The 20,198-nt window shown below is 40.5% G+C and overlaps 1 protein-coding gene and 1 long non-coding RNA gene across 3 annotated transcripts in view; one reads left to right on the forward strand and one right to left on the reverse strand.

The window, feature by feature from the left end:
• The window catches only part of LOC131969778 (uncharacterized), a 115,504-nt gene that overhangs the window by 47,338 nt on the left and 47,968 nt on the right, over positions 1-20,198 (forward strand). The gene's annotated exons all lie outside the window — the stretch shown is intronic.
• The window catches only part of cadm1b (cell adhesion molecule 1b), a 164,199-nt gene that overhangs the window by 43,012 nt on the left and 100,989 nt on the right, over positions 1-20,198 (reverse strand). The window contains exon 2 of one of the 2 annotated variants that reach the window (XM_059330980.1): positions 7,169-7,189. The exons of the other annotated variant lie outside the window; for it this stretch is intronic. Within the exon in view, the coding sequence (XP_059186963.1) occupies positions 7,169-7,189 (21 nt within the window). The remainder of the gene's footprint in view (positions 1-7,168; positions 7,190-20,198) is intronic. 2 annotated transcript variants of the gene reach the window in all.

Consider the following 20,198-nt stretch of genomic DNA (forward strand, 5'->3'; position numbering starts at 1 on the left):
AAAAAAAAAGTACATGCTGCTGCTTTATGGTTTGTAATGCAGTTTATATTTACTACTTGCTAATGGGTGTTGACATAATCTAATAGTCAACTGTGGGGGAAAAAGGTCTCAGACAGGAACCAAATTAAACAGCACAGCAGAAGGTGGTAGTTTATCATTACAGTTTGGTGTTTTTCGTACACAAGGTAATAACACCTAACAGCCACTAGAGGCAGAAAGTTCTTTATTGAATCATGGACAACTGACACATTTTGACTTGATATTACTTTAACTTCCAATTAACAGCATGAACTTCACCTTAAAGTGAGATGGACAGTCTTGATCTCTCTCGGTGTCCTTGAAAAGCACCTGATGCTTTTATTCAACTTCACCAACATTATATTTTTGACCCAGTGCAGCACTCCTGTTTTTTTCTTCAGATGTTCCCTCAAAATGTTTTTATTCATGTTTACTTGTTAGTTGAAAAATCAGTTGGATAAAATAATGAACTTATGACAAAACTATTGTGAAACAGAAACACTACTGGATGATTTTTCAAAACACTGATCACTGCATCTACAGTAGCCTATAGGATTAGGAAAAGTTTGTAGTCGTGACAAATTATCTTTGAAGCAAATTAACCAAATGAATTAAAAGAAAATTCCAACATGTCTTACAGAGACTTAGATGAGAAGATCAATGCCACTTCCGGTAAATAAACGGGTACAGCCAGCAGCGTGTTGGTTTAGCTGGTTGGCTTGGCTAACTGGCTAGGCTAATGGCTGCTGGCCACCTATAAAAAGAGGAAGCAGCTTTGTGTTCATTTTATTTCTTGGCTCGTTTGTTTCCGTTTCACACTTGGATTTTCTACAAATGGAACAAATCAGACAAAGTCTCAAAGTCTAAAATGACTGGTAGAGGTGCTGGGAGGCAGATTTTGTTACATTTGGACAGAGCAAAGGCTAGTAATTCCCCTTCTCTAAGCTAAGCTAACCAGCTGCTAGCTCTACTGTAGCTACATATTTACTATGACATTACCATATTTACCATAAAGAAGGTATTTTTTGCCCCCCCAAATGTTTAACCAAAGTGAGCACCTCTGATGGGCACAATATTTCCTGAACTTCAGGCTATTCTCATGACAGAACAGTTAGTTCAGTTAGTATTGCAACAAAAACTAATGCACTGAATTTTGTTGTTATCCAACAAAACAAATTCACTTAATATCCTGGGTTTTCATGTCTGTAGAACCTGATAATGTAATAAATTCCCGCTAATGTAATAACCCCGATAATGTAATAAAAATCTGCACTTGAGTCCATTGAAAATGTAATAAAACCTGATAATGAAATAACTTCCCGATAATGTAATAAAGTGCATTTCCCAATAATGTAATACACTTTTTACCAATAATGTAATAAAGTATAACATTAATGGGAGGTTATTACATTATCAGGTTAGCCTTCATTTCGCAAGTCCTGATAATGTAATAATTCCCCAATATTGTAATAATTTAACAGCAGACCACCCATTACTTGAGTTCAAGTGGTGATACTGTGTAGGCAACACTAGCTCAAGAGCTCTAGCGCCACCAACAGGTCAAAGTTGAATGTTTATTAACTTTTGAAACGTTCATCCGTTTTTCACAAACGAGGTATCCATGACACACGAATGCATTCAACAGCTTCTTGAAATCTAAAGGTGCTTGGTGTTATACTTTATTACATTATTGGTAAAAAGTGTATTACATTATTGGGAAATGCACTTTATTACATTATCGGGAAGTTATTACATTATCAGGTTTTATTACATTTTCAATGGACTCAATTGCAGATTTTTATTACATTATCGGGGTTATTACATTATCGGGAATTTATTATATTATCAGGTTCTACAATGTCATTTTGTAAGTTTTAATTGCATATTGACTGCAGACACTTTGATGTCGGGTGGGAGTAGGGTTGCTAACTCCCTGAAAAATAAATAAGGGACACCTCATTGGCAGGGCCGGACGACCGGATTGGCTTCAGCCTTCCTGGCGCGGTGAATTTTTTTAGCCCCTTTTTTTGTGAGTGAGACGATTTTTTAACGATTTGACTCAAACCTGAATTGAATTAGATGCATATTTTTGTGTGACATAAATACATGGAAACAAATTATTATCCAGCAATTCACTTTAATACAAAATAACAATGGGGACCTGGTATTCAAAGATGTAGTGGACTTTGCTGATAACAATTTGATTTACTCCTTTTAGTGGCTTTTAAAATGCAGCATGTATGCAATTGCATGGCCATTTTGGAAGATTTTGTCATTCCATAATTCCAAATTTTACAGTAAAAAGACTTGAAATTCATGTCAAGAACACATTGGGACCTGGTCTTCAAGATTGCAGTGGAGTTTGCTGATAACAATTTGATTTACTTATTTTATTGGAGCAGCATTAATACAATTGAATGACTATTTTGGAGTCATGCAGCTGCGTGACAAACGGACTACTGTAAAGTACAATGTAACTGCACACTAAAATTTAAAGTGCAAATGGCGCGACCGCTGTACTGGAGGCATGTTGTTTCAGGTCGGTCAGTCCACCATAGGGTATGGAAAAACGGCGCCGGTACACTGTGCAGTGCACTTTATAGATGTTATCGGGCACTTTTTCCACCCAGGTGTTTCCTTTCTCCCTTTCCTCTCAGTATTTTTCTCGGTGGTGTACTAGTCGCATTGCTGCTCGCAGGTGTACCGCCTTGTAAAGCATAGTCAGCGTCTGTGTCACTGTCACCTATGCATGCTGCTTTGTTGTCCACCACTACCTTCTCCACGAGCAACAGTACCTTCTCGACCAATGTGATGAGTGTATTCTGTATCGTCATACTTGTGTGTAAATATGTTGTCAGCTCATTGGTCACAGAGCAGGACAGGGCAAGTTGACCATAAGTTTTCATATAATACAGCCTGTTATTCATTTTCCATTGGCATTTTACTGACTATTTTTTGATTATCACTGTAATACGGAACAAAGTGCGTCCCTTTTCAACTCAATACGGGACGGGTGCTTTTGTGATGGCAGAAACCCAGGGCACCAGTGTTCCTGTCCCATCGGAAACTTCTTTACTCTTGTTCTAGGTCACCAGTCACTCGAGTAACTGCTGCCTGTAGTTTGAAGCCATATGTTAGCATTACCAGTGTGTTTAAAGCACCCATGAGCTGTTAAAAAGACCAATTTATTTTATTTTGTTGGACATCATACAAACCCTGCTGCAAAAGTTTGGTATGAAATCATACAAACCTTTATGAGAATATGTTGTCTACTTTATTTCAAAGTCTCTATCCTTTTCTTGTGGTCTTTCTGGGGAAAACATAATAATTCATCTTTTTCTTTCATTTAATTTCCTCATGGACAGGTAGCAGCAAGGCCTAGTGCTTGATTGTAAACCACTGAATTAGTGAATGAAGGAAGGAAGGAGAAGAGTCAGTGATGAGTGACTTCCTTACTACAAGATAAAAAAAACAAATAAACAAAGGGAGATAATCATGGGCATGAAATCAAAATGTTCTTCATGTGGAGAGCTTAAGTGTGTAAGTTGTAATGATATCAAGTGTGCTGGAGCTCCTCTGCACATGTACTAAGTGCTGCAGAAGATGAGGCGAAAGCAATGTGAAGTGTTTTGATGTCTATTTTATTTCATCGCTGTAAAAGTAATATATTTGGCAGTCAAAACAGCAACATAGAGCAGCCTCAAAGCAAGGTTATTCTGCTCCCAATCTGTTGGACTGAGAGAAAGGGAATGCAATAGATAAATTCTCCATAAGGTTTAGCAGCCCCAAGCAAGGTTGGTCCCCCTCCAATATCCTAGCCTAGGCTCATCTCCAATTCAAAACACACATAAATAACGTCGCTGTGATTAGCAATCCCATCAAAGTGAAAACAGGCCACTTTGTGGTACATGGAGGGTTTTTGCAATTGGAGTAAACATTTTCAATTGCCTCGGCATCCTGGTCATGATTGGGTGCAAATGAGGAGAGGCAGTCATTAATTCTGGGTGGTGGGTGGGGATGGAGGGGGAGTGGGCAGAGGCATGGCACAGATGACTGGCTGATAAATTCACACTCATTCCAGCAGCTGTCTGGAAGAGTAAAGTGCCTGTATCTCTACACATGGCTGCCCTCCTGTTCCTGCATCACAACATACTGAATGAAACAGTCAGAGGGAAATACAGACCTTCAAAAGTCTGTGCGCTCTCTGAGGGGATGTACAATCTGGCATCAAGTGTCTGGCATGGAGGCTCGCCTCATCAGCCGTACTCAAAATGCAAAACAGCAACTACCCCCCCCCCCCTACCAATTTTAACAAAAGTTGACGAAATCAGGAAATATTAGCAGACCGGCTTCTCTAGCAGAAGTTTGGAGACAGGCACCTTTGAATCAAGCTGGCTCCCCTCTTTGAACTTTTCTCTCTTGTTTTCACATCAAAAGACATGAAAGGGGGAGCAAAAAGCAGGACAGCCAGCCCCCAATTCCTCTCCCTTGAGTCACCGCTGTCTGCAGCAGTCGTGTCCTTTCAAGGAACAACCAGGACTATAGCCAGTCATTAACAATAAAAGTTTCTCCCTCTCCTCCTCTGATGCCGTCTTTTCACTGCTGCGTGCCGCTATCCAGCTCAGTCATTAAACCCTGATCCTCATGATGAAATGCTGTTTTAAGGATGTTCACAAGTAAGAAGGCTTCTGTCTCTGGGTATAATTAGCGCCATGCCATTTCTCCTAGACCCCTTGCATGGGAAGGTTTCAAGAATTTCATACCCACTAATTTGGCCATCTTTCCTTTTTCCACCAAAGACGAGCTCTCTTAGAAGCTCAGTGGAACCGATTGTATAATGATGCTACAACATGACTGTTCAACCTGAAAAATTCACCCACTCAAATGATTAAAGCGAGGCTATGCGCCGTTTTTGTGACGTAAATGAAATGATCGATACACTGTAATGATGTAGTACCACTTTGTAATCAGGCACCCTTTATAAAGGATTAATAAACTGTAACTGAATTATTTACTAAAGCTGCATGTAAGTCATGTTCACCTCACTTTTCCCCTTCATGGCTGTGAGGGGGAGGAATTTTCATATAACTTACCTTAATATTCATTTTTCACATTTTCTTTTAATTATTTCCAAACAGAAACATCGAAAACAAACACAAACACCAGCCAGCTGGATTTTCTTACCTGACAACCAAAATAGTCTTAATTCTGACTTATGACTGAACAGAAAATGGTTTATTCACCATTGTAAAATATGAGTTAGAAGTGACTTTGTTAGAAGAAGGTATCTGCCTACCACAACAATGTTAATCCCTCCCTTTCAAATGTTTTATGTTATAAAAATGATGGCAGTGCTTAAAAGTGTCCTTGGGATGCAGTCTTCAGAATTTTAGCTTTTTAGTCGTACTATTGCATGCTGGTTAAAATTAAGTATTTTCAACATTGATTATTTATCTAAAAGTGGTACCAGTCTGACTACACAGTTCTGTGAGGAGTTTGCATGTTCTCCCCGTGTCAGCGTGGGTTCTCTCTGTGTTCTCTGGCTTCCTCCCACAGTCCAAAGACATGCAGCTTAGGTTTAATTGGAGACTCTAAATTGCCCGTAGGAGTGAATGAGAGTGTGAATGGTGGTCTGCTTCTACGTGTCAGCCCTGTGATAGTCTGACAACCTCTCCAGGGTCTACCCTGCCTCTCCCCAATGAGCCAATCAGCTAGAATTTGGCTCCAGCCCCCTGCGACCCACTTTCAGATCATCTCTAAAGGAGAATTAATGAATGAATAAATGAATGGACCAATATTTGCAGAGAATAGCTGTCAATAATTCACAGTAACCTCATGCCATGCTAGAAAGACAATAACATTAAGAACTTATGGGTTAGTTCACATCTTGTAATGAAGTCGGTATTTGCAGTTGCACATTCAGAGAAAGGTGGAGACAGCTGCACATTTCACAACTTCATGTTGAAGACAATATGTGTTGTTTGAGCCAATTGTTGCATTTATATAGTGTATACAGGTTTCCGACCACTATGGAAGATTGTACATGAGAATAAGTTTCCATGAGAATAATTGTTTAGAAAATAATTTATGTCCATGCTAGTGGCAACTATTGGAAGGACGTACATGTCTGTACATTAATTGGTTTATGACCAAATGAATATTTCCATGAGCTTCTCACTGTCCATTTTTAAAACTCACCTTAAAACCTATTTTTACACTTACATTTACTCATTGAGCAGACGCTTTTATCCAAAGCGACTTACAGGAAGAATAAAAGCAGACAATCAAGGTATAGTGCAATAAGAGCTATTAGTGCATCAATAAGTGCTAGTGACAATTCTTTGAGGAGTAAAATAATCGTGTGGTGGTTTTTGGTGTGGTTTTTATTCCTTGGCTTTAAACCACGCATGAGACTCTGCTCTTGTTTTTAGTGTTTTATGGTTTGCTTTTATTTATTGTTTTTTAAATTGTTTTTTAAAAAGCAATGAATCTATTTATTTTAGTGTTTATTCCTGTTTTATTTATTTATTTATTTTATTGTCTCTTGTTCTGTTTGTTTATGTACAGCACTTTGTTGCGGCTATGGTTGTTTTAAAGTGCTTTACAAATAAAGTTGAGTTGAGTTGTACTTTGTCTAAAACACTCACATAGTTATAGTTAACTATAAACCTGTTAAACATCAGCATGTTAGCATAAACATTTGGCTGAAAACACAGGTGTGCCTAAGTAGGCTATAGTCTCACAGAGCTGCTAGGATGGCTGTCTTGTTTCCATTAAGAGGGATAGCCAGTTTATTTTTTGCTGGTGGCATAATTACACTTGGTAAAGTGCACCTCCTAGCATCGTAGATCTCAGTAAAAAGCTAATTAAAAACAGACAAACTTTAGTGGCAACCAAGTGGTCTGGAAACAAATTGAAATCTGCCATTAAATGCGGCTAAATGTTGATTTGAGAATTAAAAATAAAAAGAGCAGATCTGCATTGTGAGTGCGTGGCTCTTTCCTCCTTCCTGAAAAGAAAATACCAACATAACCAACCATTCATGTAAATATGCACAGATGAACAGACTGCGATGGACAGCCAATCAACAGACACAGACAGAAGCAAGCACTTCCAAATGAACAGCAGGTAGCAAAAAACGAAAGAGTACCTGTCACGGTTTCAGCAGCTCCTGTTGCAGCGCAGGACGAGGGCGAGAGCAGAAAGAGAAGAAAACAGACAGGTTGTGAGCAGACAGGATGCAAGCAGAGAGCCATATTCCACTACTAACAAACGTATTCATAAGTGATAAATAGGGCTGTTGAAATTCATTAAATTCAAGCTCCATATGCTATTTGTGTAATTTTCCACCAATTAAGAGAACTACAAAAGGCATCATAATGAGTAATTTTACAATCCAGTCAGTCTATTTTTCCACAGGTGTGAACGATCCTCGACATAATGAGCCGTTTTTCTCTCCTCATCCAGCGTTATATTAATATGGAGGAACAGAGGGAATATGTGGACTTTGTTTTCTCGCCCCTCATGTCCCTGATTGAGATTCCAGCCAGCCCCGCTCTGGAGCAGCCACTGCCTGTAGGCGCTCCCCTAGGACCCTGCGGTGTATCCTAGAGAAGAGAGCACCCATTCGGAACGGTGCCCACCCAAACTGGCATCTCACAGGGCATGGGAGACTGGCGTGTTCCCAAGTCCCCGCAGCAGTGCTCAGGGCCTGTACCCTCGGGAGAGCTTCCATCATTCATTGTCTGCTATTCATAAACAACCCCACATCCCCACTCTCTCTCTCTCTCTCTCTCTCTCTCTCTCTCTCTCTCTCTCTCTCTCTCTCTCTCTCTCTCTCTCTCTCTCTCTCTCTCTCTCTCACACACACACCTCCCCTGCCCTCTGCCACACATCTACATTTTTATATTTCACACACCATCTTTTATTATATTGACATTTCACACACACTTTGGAGCTTCTTTACTCTGGCTGAGAGCAACGTGGGCTTCAGTGCCGGGCGTACAGTATGTTGAAGTGACTGCTTGTCTCACTTGTCATTGCCGGCGTAATAAGGGTGTAAGGTATGACACATGTCCTTGTTATACTCCTTTGTGCATTTTCAATGTGTCAGCAATTCCCTCAGGACAAAAGACGTGTGAGTGACAAATCACACGCGATGGGAAACAAATTCTGAACATTGTCCAGACGCCTGCTACAATATCTCACACGACTTTAAGCCTCTGCTTCTATTGAAACTTCAAGTGTCAGTCAAAACTTTGTCTTTATTACGCGATAATTCAACATAATGAGGCTTCTGGGGCAATTCTGCTTCAGCTGAAAGTGATTTGAACAAAAAGAGGCTGTGAGGTTGATAGCCAGACTGAAACTCGAGCTTGAATGAGCACACCGTGTGCGTCCCAGTCCAACCAGCCCTCAGGACAGCCCATAATGAGGCTTTTGAGCTGCTTTAATTGCCAGGTAATTATAATGTTGTAGCAACATTATGTAAATGACTCATTATCATCTTGTATGTGTAGTATATCTGTCCTCATTTTATGTTACAAGAGTGTAACCCAGAAAAATGTATCATCCTGATACCGGGGCATCTCAGTGTTTAATCTTGTCAACAGAGACCTATATCTAAACAGAGAGGCTTGTGATATAGTGCAGTGACACCTTCCCTAACCCTTCAGTATGATCCACTTCCTGCTGGTGGCCTCTGAAGAGGCTATAAATAGCGTTGTGGCGTGTCTGCCGCGCTCGCCTTCTCTCCTCTGTACCTGCAGCACATTAGGTAGAAGTTATGAGGTGCCAGCTCGCCTGTGATTAGATGTCATGGCTGTCGCTCTGCTTAGACAGTGCTGATAGACAGATTTCTGGGGAAATGCGTGTGATGGCATTCGTGCGAGTGCAGCCGTTGCACCAATCTGTCAATCACAGCGGATGAGAGCAGGCAGGCCAACCATCCTCCAAATAATGTCTGTCCTTGTCTCCTCACCTCTTCTCCTTTTCATCCAGAGCAGAAACAGAAAAGTGGAACATTTCCCGCTTTCCACCTACATTGATGCTACGTTTCCTGCTGGAAACATGCTCGTTGTGAACATTTGAAAGGGCGGATTTTTGCACTGCATTATGTTTTCTATGAGACGTGAGGCTCCAAGTGCTCCTGCATTCAGGCATCTGAGTTAAACCCATTGCCACCAACGGATCCATAATAATCTGCACTATTTTTTAGTCACTGAGGCAAACTAAGATCTCAGGAGACTGGCTGTCTGTGTGGTAAGAGTGGCACATAGCCTCTCTCTCTCCCTCTATCACTGCTGCTCTGTAAAAGCAGTGGGGTAACACTAATGAGGCAACATTTCTTCTCAGTACTAGTGTGATGCCTTTGAATTAACGTTCTTCCTTTCAGGTAAAACATTCCCTTGCTTATTTATGCTCATGATCTGCAGCGTGTTGCATGTCAACCTAGTGTGTGATCGCACTGCATAAGAGGACACAACAGAGTTGGATGCTGGAACTCTGTGTAGTTCCCCATAGAGATTCACGTTGGTTACCTTTGTGTGCGTGCGTGTGTGTGCGTGAGTGGAGCGATGCTGTCATACTGTGTATAGCCCACTGTGTTTTCATTTAATTAGAGGGATCAGAGGTGGGCTTCAAACTTTTTCTCTTCAAGGAAATCGGATGGAGAAGCAAGCTCCTGCAGAGTGGACCCAATAAACACAGGCGACTTTTGAGGTCAGGATTTTCACAAAGGAAAACCGATCAAAGAGTTTTGGCTGTCCTTGCAAAAAGATAGAAAAACAGTGTCTGACTATTCATTCCAAGTCTTTGTTGTCAGACACATTCGTTTTTTAAATCCACAATAAATAAGTTCTACTTTACTTACAGATATAGAAATGCCCTTTACTTTGTATATGGCAGCTATTACTGGAGATTTGACCGAACAGTCCAAGCTTAAGGTCCACTCAATAACATTTCCCAGAGCTTTCAACCATATCACTTGGTCTTCATGAGCAGATGCAATGATTGCATTTCATCATATCCATTTTAATGGCAAATGTGCTAACCCATACTACAGCTGAAATGATTAACCCATGAATCGATGGACAGATAAATCGTATGTCCAATTAATTGTTCTACCCATTGTGCTTGCAACTGAAATTTTGAATTTCTTTTTTTAAAGATATATTTTTTTGGCATTTTGTAGCTTTATTGACAGTACAGATATTGAGAGTGAAAGGGGGAGACAGACGGGAAGACATGTGGGAAAGGGCTCCGAGCCGGATTCGAACCCGGGCCGCCCGCTCACGAGGACTGGGCCTCTGTGGTACGCGCTCTACCAGGGAACACCCCTGAAATTTTGAATTTCTTATGGTGGAATTGTTCTCTAGGTTCGCCTAAGAACAAATGTGAAGACATTTTTAAAATCGGCTGAAAAGTCTGTTTTTCTTATCATGCTTTACCAAGTATTTGGGCACATGAGACAACTGTTTATGCCCTAGACTCCATTATATTTCAGGAAAAAAACAGTAATCCCATGTGCCCAAAGACTAAACACAGTGTGATAAGAAAATTGATGTATTTAGTATCTATGAACTTATTTTTCAAAATTCCAGATTTTTACTGTTGATAAAAGTTTTATTTCAATCTTGTTCTGCTGCCAAATTTGTCTGTGCTAAATTTCAAGACTTTAGAAGATCAGAAGAACAAATGTGCCATTTGTCCTTGTTAAACTATAGTCTTTGGGCACACATGGCTTAAGGCAAAAATGTTACCAAAAAATCAGACTCAAGCTGCTTTAATTTGGCTATGCCCTGTTTTTCTTTGTCTTCTTTGACGGCAAACTTAACACCTTTTTTTTTGGACTGTTGGTGAATTTTGGCTTAAGAAAATGGCACTTTTGTAGACATAACAATTAATTGAGAAAATAATCTTCAGATGTATTAACAATAAACAATGAGTATTTATTGCAGCCCTACTTATATGCTGATGAAGATAGTCTTAAACTGTCATGGGCGGATTATGAGACATATGGCTCCTTTGTCTTGTTGTAGTTATGCATCTCTCTCTCTGTTTTTTTGCCTCTTTGAATTGTTTTTGTGTTTTTGTATTTTTTATCTAGTAGTTTGCCTCTTTTTTGTTGTCATTTTGAGTTTCTTTGTAGTTGCTTTGTGTCTCTTTGAAGTCATTTTAAGTCTTTGCAATTGTTAAGCCCCTTTTTTTTTAAGTTGCCGTGAGTCTATTTGTGTCTCTTTGCAGCTGTTTTGCATCTCTTTGTGGTTGTGTTGTTCTCTCTTGCCTTTTTGTGGCTCTTTGTAGTCATTTTAGGTCTCTTTGTGGCCATTGTCACTCAAAGAGACATGTCTCCACCAGGAAGAGATTTTGCAGGTGAAAGCCTGGGGGACCTCTTACTCTCTGGGCCTTTGCCCGATAGCACCATTCAGTAATCCATCCATGCATACAACTGAAAGTTCCAGAAAAAGCTTGTAGGTAGACTTTGAGTTGATTGTGTGATACAATTGAAAGCTCTGGCAAAAGCTAGTAACTGTGAATTTATTATAAGGTCAAAAACTTCATGCTTATTTTTGGAAACTTTCACTGAGACAGATGATGCATTTGTGCTTGTAACAGCTTGTTTTGTTATCCTATGAAAAATGCAGTTTTGTGCATTACTAATTAATTTAGCTGAATTGTATTTATAGACTTGACCTGGTTCTTTTGTTATTATCAGCTGTCAGGCACAGCTTAATCCAGCCGCACCTGTCAGCGAGATATCCAGAAACGCTCACCTGCAAACACTACTGGGAATACTCAGATTAGTTCTCCCCAGAGACGTCTGAAACATATTAATCAGGTTGGTTTGGGGGAGATGCAGAGCATGTTCCTGCACGATAAACTGTAATAAGTAGGAGATTTTGCCAGTATCCCCACAGCGGTGGTTAATTGCTCACTATTAATGGGATATGCTTTGTAAATGTCCAATCTATGACCTGAATGTTTGTGTTGTACTCATGAAAAGCCAGGAGGACACATGTAGTTGAAGACTAGCTTTTACTCCGAGAGATTAAGGGATAATCCTTCAGAAATGCTGGCAGATAAAAAGCAGATATATTGAATTTGCTGCCCTGCCACCTCTTAGTAAAGTGCTACGGGCATCTACAATTGCACAAAAATAACAATAGATGCATGTTCTTACGAGTAAAAGGCTAAAATTAAGACATTTCAGCATCTGTAATGTCTTTAGAAACAAAAAGAAGGTGTATAATCTCATAGGTGTGTGTGTGACTGGGTCCTGTCACTCACAACACACATTAAAATGTCTCTGCGGCTGACACACACACAGTAAAAGAAGCTGCAAAAAACAACCAGCCTCTTTAATGACAACTCAGGTAGCGTTCGGCTCTCACAGTCGTGTCAAGAAAAAAGAGCGCTAACACATTTCTGACTACTGTAGATGCCAGGCTGCTGTTCCACACAGCCTCACATGACAGACACCGAGCTCTCCCTGTTACACAAATAAAACAGCATCAAAATGCAAAAAAAAAAAAGGCAAAGTGGAAAAAAGACTGCAGTTGCTTAATATCACGGTGACACATCTATCAGAAGGTAATTTGGGATAATAAAACAAGACTATTCAATGGGACAGGATGTCTCAAATCAACGTAATATGAGGCAGGAAGAGCATTATAGTAACACGCTATTAAGTCATGCGTGATTGTGACAAATGCAGTAACTTCAGAGGTCTATAAATCACCAACCAACTGCATTTGCTGGGAGGTACAATGATTTCCTTTTTCCTACGAGGCACAATCATTCACTCTGTTATGTTAACAAGACTGGTTGACTGAGCATGGACTTAAGTGCAGCAGCGGCAGTGTGCTCTGCACCCAAAACCAATGCAGCAGAGAGAGATTCTTGCTTAAAGCCGAGGCAAAGCTTAACCTCTGGCAAAGTGACACATCACATCTCATTCAGATTGTCTATTTCGGGCGACGCTGCATCCTTTTGTGTTTTTCTCCTCAGAGGCAGCAGGCACTGCTGCGAAGCTCTTTTCAGCCTCGGTCTCAGTTTTTTTTATAAAGAAAAGTTGCGGCAGGAGTGCTGCGTTTGTTACCACAGGAGAGAAACCGAAGCTCTGATTCAACACGCAGCTCTGCCTGGATCAAAACACACGCAGAACGATTTGAATCAAAGCCTCCAAAGAGTCTTGAGGGAGGGATTTTTGCTATTCGGTAGACGCTGTAATGCCTCACCTATAGTATGGTCTCTTGCCAGGAACCCTCACATGAGCAGTGTTCACAGAAGCAGTGTGTGTGTGCTTTCTAGCCCGTCTGCCAGAATATCTGCTTACTCACGGTGAATGTGCATACATCTGCACTGTGTGTGTGTGTGTGTGTGTGTGTGTGTGTCTGTGTGTGTGTATGAGGGGTAATTAGGACATTAGGAGAAGCTTCTGACAGGCTTGTCATCGCCACAGCCTGCCCAGTGGAAAGGAGGTGGTCAGAGGGGTAAGTGGGGGTCCAGCAGGGTCAAGAGACAGCTGCTGCACCACCACTCACTGTCTGGAAGCTCTCAGAGAATATTAAACCACCGGGGCCTCGGCCAAGACGCTCCCTCATTTATGGAATACACAAAGCTGTTTCACAAGGAGGTAGCTCCTAATTTATTCTCACTGTTATAAAAGTGCTATTGTTTATTATCCTGAAACATGAAAACATAAACATAAAAAGACCAAAATAAATGGCGATGCCATCGAAGTAATTGAGGTTATTTTGTAAATCAGTGAATTTAGAATGCAATGATTGTTGTTCTCTTTTTTCTTTTTTCTTTTTTTTTTTTCACAAGATGATAAATCTGTGTGGGCTTGCGCCTCCTGTGTATCTGTCTCCAGCTGAGGGAGGCTCTATTATCACAATATGAGACATATTAAATACATCCCCCAGGGCTGATGACCTTGCTGATGACATACCATTAATTGTATAGATGGATTATTATCATCACAACAATAACATGCCTCCTTTTCTGCGCCACTCTCCCTAACACCTGTGCCCATTCTCCGGCTGCCACTGCTCATATACTCATAATCACATCTATCAGCCCAAAACGTTAACTGCATCCGGGGACGCTAAACACGTCCATTTGTTTGCAGTTGTAATGTCTTTTGTGCGCCTCAATCAGGCACCTGTCAGACACACACCTGCTACCTCCTTGCTAAGAAAAAAGGCAGAGGGAAGGCCTTTTGTTTCCTCACAGAGTTTATAATCAGCGCGTTGTTTCCAATCTTCTTCCACCATTTTTCAATTTCCCATTTCCCTTTTCTCAGTCAAATCACTGCTATCAATCAGGTGCATGTTTGAGAGAGGAGAGAGCGAGCGAGTGTGTGTGTGTGTGTGTGTGTGTGTGAGAGAGAGAGAGAGAGAGAGAGAGAAAGAGGGGGAAGTTCCTTGATGGAACCATCTCCAGCCCTAGGCCTCATTAGTCAGAGACTGCAGGAGGAAATGTGTGTGTGAATGTGAGCGGCAGATGCATGTGTGTGTGTGTGTGATAAAAATGAATGCGGGTAGAGTGTGTCTGTCAATATGAGGCCATTTAACATTCCCCATTCCATCCAAATGATGCACAGCGGACATTATGCTCTCTATTTGAGTTCTCCTCTAAATGGATACTCAACCCAGTACGTTCCATTATAGTGTGCCCTTTCCCTCCACTGTGCTTACTGATATCATGGCAGAAGATGACCTATAACGTCTCAAAAACAATTTATGTGCAACCATGACAACATCTTCTCCGTATCAGCGTGCCCGTGCTGTGAAAACGTCTCAGAAAACGAATGCGGTTGACTGATGTGGCAGTCAATACGAATCAAACCGTAACAGCTGCATAGGCACAAGCCGTATTGATCTCGTGTGACGAGAGGCGCTCGCACTGCATCGACATCTTTGAAGAGAGTCAACTTAGTCGCTTTGATAGTCTGTTTCACTGAACATGCCGAGTCTTACAACAGAAATAGCACCTCAGTTAACATTCATGAGACACAAATTAGGCAACAAACACAAACAGTGAATAAAGGATGAGCAAACACAACGAGTCCAGATTATTGCCAACGTGGCAATATGCTCCATGTTTTACTGAGTGTATTGATTATAAAAGAGATCTATTTGAAGTGGCCGTACAAAATGGCAACTATAGTAAATTCACAATGGCAGGGTAATATACGGCTTCACTGCTTTCATTTATTCACAGCTTGACATTTCCTGCCTTCCACAGAGTGTGCTCTAACTGTGTGCCAATGGCCACATCATTTAGACTGGACCCGCATGAATATTTAACATTAGTGCCTGGCTCGTAGCTTGCAGAAAATGAATTATTTTTAGTGGGGTTTGCAGAGGCACCGTGGAAAACCCTCACTCTGGTGATGAATCGCTGGAGAGTTTATGTTGTATTAAGCAGGCAAAACAAATGGCTATCAATCATTTGAAGCTTTCCATGCTTGCCAGCTACACATCCCCCCCGCCCCCCACCCTTTACAGAGATTCAGTTGGTTTTCAGTGAGATCAGCTGCCAGCCTCGGGTGTGTTAAAAAAACAAGGGTCAGTCTCGAGTTCGCTGGTGTTTATTGACAAGCCCTCTCTGGAAGAGGAAATCGGCTTCATTCCTACTCCAGCTTTAAGCAAATGTAAATAAAAGATATACAGACAATATATTCAGTCGTATTTTAACTCCTAATGCATTTAAAGCAGTTTACAACCTCATTAACAAACAACCACTACGTAGCATTACTTTAGATTTTGTATATTCATCTGTTGATGCTGTTTACATGTACTAGAGTTGCTAACTTTGCTGCTACAAATCTCTTTCATTACTGGCAATTTACCTCATATTTTTCTTTTAATGGCTCTTGTATAGTTTCTATTAATACTTCTATTATTATTGTTTAGTTTTTTCTCTCTCTTTCTCCATATTATATGTACTTATTATCCTTATTAAAAAGACAGTTTGTTGTATGTACGAACTGATACATTCAGATTTTTGTAGATACACACACTGATTCTGTTTTTGTTTACATTTTGCAGTGGCACTACAATCATTACACATTCATCATATAGGGATAATATCTGACAAGGTGTCTTTTAACAATAACTGGAGGAAAGGGAAGCCAGTACTGTTGACCTCTGTGGAGTCCATTAAATCCTGATAATAGACACCTTGAGGGCTTGCTGCTAATACCATGATCACTTGCCAAAGAGAAAATTATTTTTTACGTGCAGTTGACAAACAGGAAATATAATTTGGCAGTATGAGAAAGATGGCTAGCTAGTGGTCCAGCCATGTCATCATTCCAAAATCAATATCATATATATAAGTAATCGCCTGATAGTAACCGCCTGATAGCGAGATAGCGAGTCAAATAGCCAATGAGACGTGAGATGACCGCTTTCAGAGGGGCAGTGTACTTCTTGCAGCGTGTGTGTTACAGTCACCATCCTGTGTTGTTGAGTTCACTCGCTGTAGTTAGATATGAGCTTGTTAACATGTGGCAAATGCAATACATTGTAAACAGAGGCTTTGACAACGTCCCTGTTGCTGTGGTTACTCATTTTTGATACAGACTGATATGAATCCAGCACATAAATTGAAAAAAATGAACACATTTAATTGGAACCACCTAGTAGTAGAGCCCACTGATGTGGGATTTTTGAGACTGATGCTGATACTGATTTTAGAGGAAATAATCAATAACTGATATAGTAATGTTTTTGAGCTGGAATGAAATGGACTTTTTTTTTATTGTGTACCGATTTTTCACCACTCTGCAAATGTACCCCGAGAGCTACATTCTCAAATATAAAACTTTATTAAATAATATTTAACATTAATTTACATTATACATACAATGTTACATTGTCAGCCACTTCTATAAATGATAACTGAGAATATAAAGAATATATAGGAATCTGAAAAATAGCTAAATAAACATAATTACTGTGCAGTTTAAGTCAATTGCTGACTATTTAAAAAAAGAAAAGATGAAAAACGTAACAGCTAACACCATTTCTAAATCACAGCAAGCAACAATTTCTGCATTCCATATTATGTAAAAAAAAAAAAAAAGTTTTCATAACGCACCGATACAGATAGGCCTTTGACAGGCCAATATTGGCTGATAATATCTGTCAACCGATATATCTGTCAGGCTTTACCTGGTAGGTATTCATTATCAGGAATTAATGAGCACCCTACAGCCTATTAAAATCCAATAATTACACAGACCGTGGAATAAATTCATTATATAATGTAAATCATATATTACAGTGTACACTGACTTTGAACAAGAATTTATAAGACACACTCAACTTAAAGAATTGTTATTGCAAACATCTAAAAGCGCTATTAGCAGAGAAAAACTAAGGGCAAATACAAGCTGCATCTGAAAAGCCGGGCACAGACAGCAGTACATCTTGTGAGTTTAATTTCCGTAAAAAATTTTAACTCTGGAAAACATCCACTGTAAATAGAAAGAGCTCAACCTGATTCATGTCCAAACCAATGATCAAGATGGATGTCCCACCCGTCTGGAAAGCCAGTACAAACTCACACTGTGCAGCCAAACATTGTTCAAAACCGACAAAACCTTATTTCAAATTCTAGAGAACTTCCAGAAGTTTCAAAAGATACCAAACATGTCTGGGTGAATTTTGGGGGAAGTGTTTGTAAACGGGTGCACAAGATATGTAGAATATTTCCATATTTCACACAGTGTAAACTGTAAACTAACCCTAACCCTAGCTTCAACGAAGAGTTTGAACAAGCTGATAAAGAATATAATCTGTATGAAACTGTCAGTGTGAGGAGTAAAATGAGATTTTTCCAACCTGAAGAAACTGGATGTTAAAGGGCTACACCAAGTGTTACAAAAGGAAGTATTTGTAGAATTGTATTGTGCAGTTAGCATGATTCTGCGTCTTCATGACCTATTTCAAGTCCATTCAGAATCTGAAAAAGGTTTAGCAGACTTTTTTTCTCCAACAGTCACCATGTTTTCCATCATAGATCAATTCCTGTTCATCCAGTGGTACATTTTGTACAATCGGGTGTTAAAGGAAGAGTTCAGGTGGATTTTTGAAGTCCGTGTGAAGAAAAGGAGTATTGAGTCTTGCCATTGCCTGTTGTACAAAGGTGTGAGTCTTTCACATAAATGGAGCCTCCTGTACAAATGAAATTTCCTGCAAAATTAAGAGGGCTAAGAGATCAAACCTAAGTGTGCATAAAGGAGGAGTTCTTGTAGATGATTAAATGAGCTCTTCATGCTTCCCCTACCTGCTCTGAGTAGTTTTATTTGATTGGCTACGTAATTAGCTTAACATTGGTTAATTGCTAGTTAATTCACCTCTCATTGCAATCACATAACCCTCTAGTCTGCCAATCAGTAATTTAAAAATCATGTATAAATTCAGTGAGCCTAAACACACACATGCACACAAACGAATGCCCGAAAACGCCAGCGTGACACACACACACACAGTTTACAGATTCTCGGATTACTTGACAGTTTCATTAAGACAGATTACCGTGACCCTGAAGTTTTAATCTTCCAGATAAAGTGAAGCTGTTTTTACACCCATCCTCAAGGATGCACTTCATTTCCAACAACATCCAAGCTGAGATGAGATTTGGCCTTTCTCAAATACAATCTGAATTGCTTCAATTGATTAAACAGAAACTGGCAGGCTGAACAGAGCAGAGCCGAGTACAAACCCGTCCACACAGCCACTGGCAACTGTGGACACAAGATTGAGGGTAAGATATCCGTGAGTGGCCTGGCACCTGAGTCAGAGAGATAGTCCTGCTTACTTGGGGAGGCAGGGGAGGGGGGGTCAAATTGGAGACAGACTGGGTGGCTTTGCCTGTGTTTCCCCTTCAGGTTAATATTTCATGGATGTGCGATACAGTTCAGATGACAGTTTGAGATGACTGAGAGTTGGCGTGCAGGCGGCAAGAGTTCAGCGATTTATTAGAAGAGAGGGAGTGCGGCACAGGAGAGAGTGAGGCTGAATCTGAGAAATGTGTTAGTAGCTGTTAATGTGAGGAGTCTCAAAATGACTAAAGTTTGTGCTTGTGCGTGTATGCATGCACACATGTGAGATGAGTGAGTGCTATCTGCAACCGGAGCCCATGAAAAAGAAGAGGCACCGGCAGTACAGATGTGTCTCTCTCTGAGCCCAACATGAAACACAGGAAACGGCCTCTTTGATCATTACCTACCTGTCAGTCTGCCCTCCACAGGGACCGGCTGTTACGACTGCTGATGCGCCGCACTGACAGGCCAGAAACACACACGCAAACTCAAAACACATCGAGAAAAAAAAGCAGCACAAGCTTTGAGCCTGACTGGTGCCGGCATTCAAACTCATCCCCGAGGAGGTCTAACAATGACGACCAGTGGCGTGGGCAAAGAGCAGGTTTATTATTCTATATTTGGATTCCAATTAGCCTCAGCGACTGTAAGCCTTGCCGGGGTCCACATTCGCATTCGTACCAACTGGGCAATTTGGTCTCCACTCCCCGTGATTGTATGTTTGTTGAGTGTGGGAGGAAACAAGCAGAAACCCCTGTGATCAAAGGGAGAACATGTTTAGAAGTAGTGAGTCAAAAGCAAACAAGCTTTTCCATCTTCATTTGTTTGACTTACTGCTTCTACAGTAGATATCCTTCGACCTGCTGAGAACATTTGTAGACAAATACGAAGACATGGAAACTACATATGGACAGAGTCAGCAGTGGGAGGTGAACCTATGTAAACTCATGCTGCTGTGTGTATCTGCCCTTTTCTTTCTCTTTCTCTGTGATTTTTTTATTATAAAAAACTGGCGTTAAAGTATTTAATGTGGCATTATCTCTCCTCTCCCACTCGGCTCGTATGTCCAGTGTGGCTTGCCTGCTGGACCTTGTTGTATAGCTGTGTCGAGAAATGTTGCCACCTCTCCAGATCACAGCAATTAAGTGGGTGTGAAAACTGTTGCTGTAACTGTGAAGACTAATGTCCAAAAATAGGAAAATAAGACACCAGAATTCAGAAACAACTGAATTCTTCTTTAAACAGTCCTTAAGAGTTTTAAAAGGTCAGTTCAGCCAAATAACAAAAACAAATGGTAGAAACCCAAAACAGTGGAGGTTAATGGAATTGAATGTACAGT

Source organism: Centropristis striata, chromosome 4, assembly GCF_030273125.1.
Source record: "Centropristis striata isolate RG_2023a ecotype Rhode Island chromosome 4, C.striata_1.0, whole genome shotgun sequence".
NCBI lineage: Eukaryota > Metazoa > Chordata > Actinopteri > Perciformes > Serranidae > Centropristis > Centropristis striata.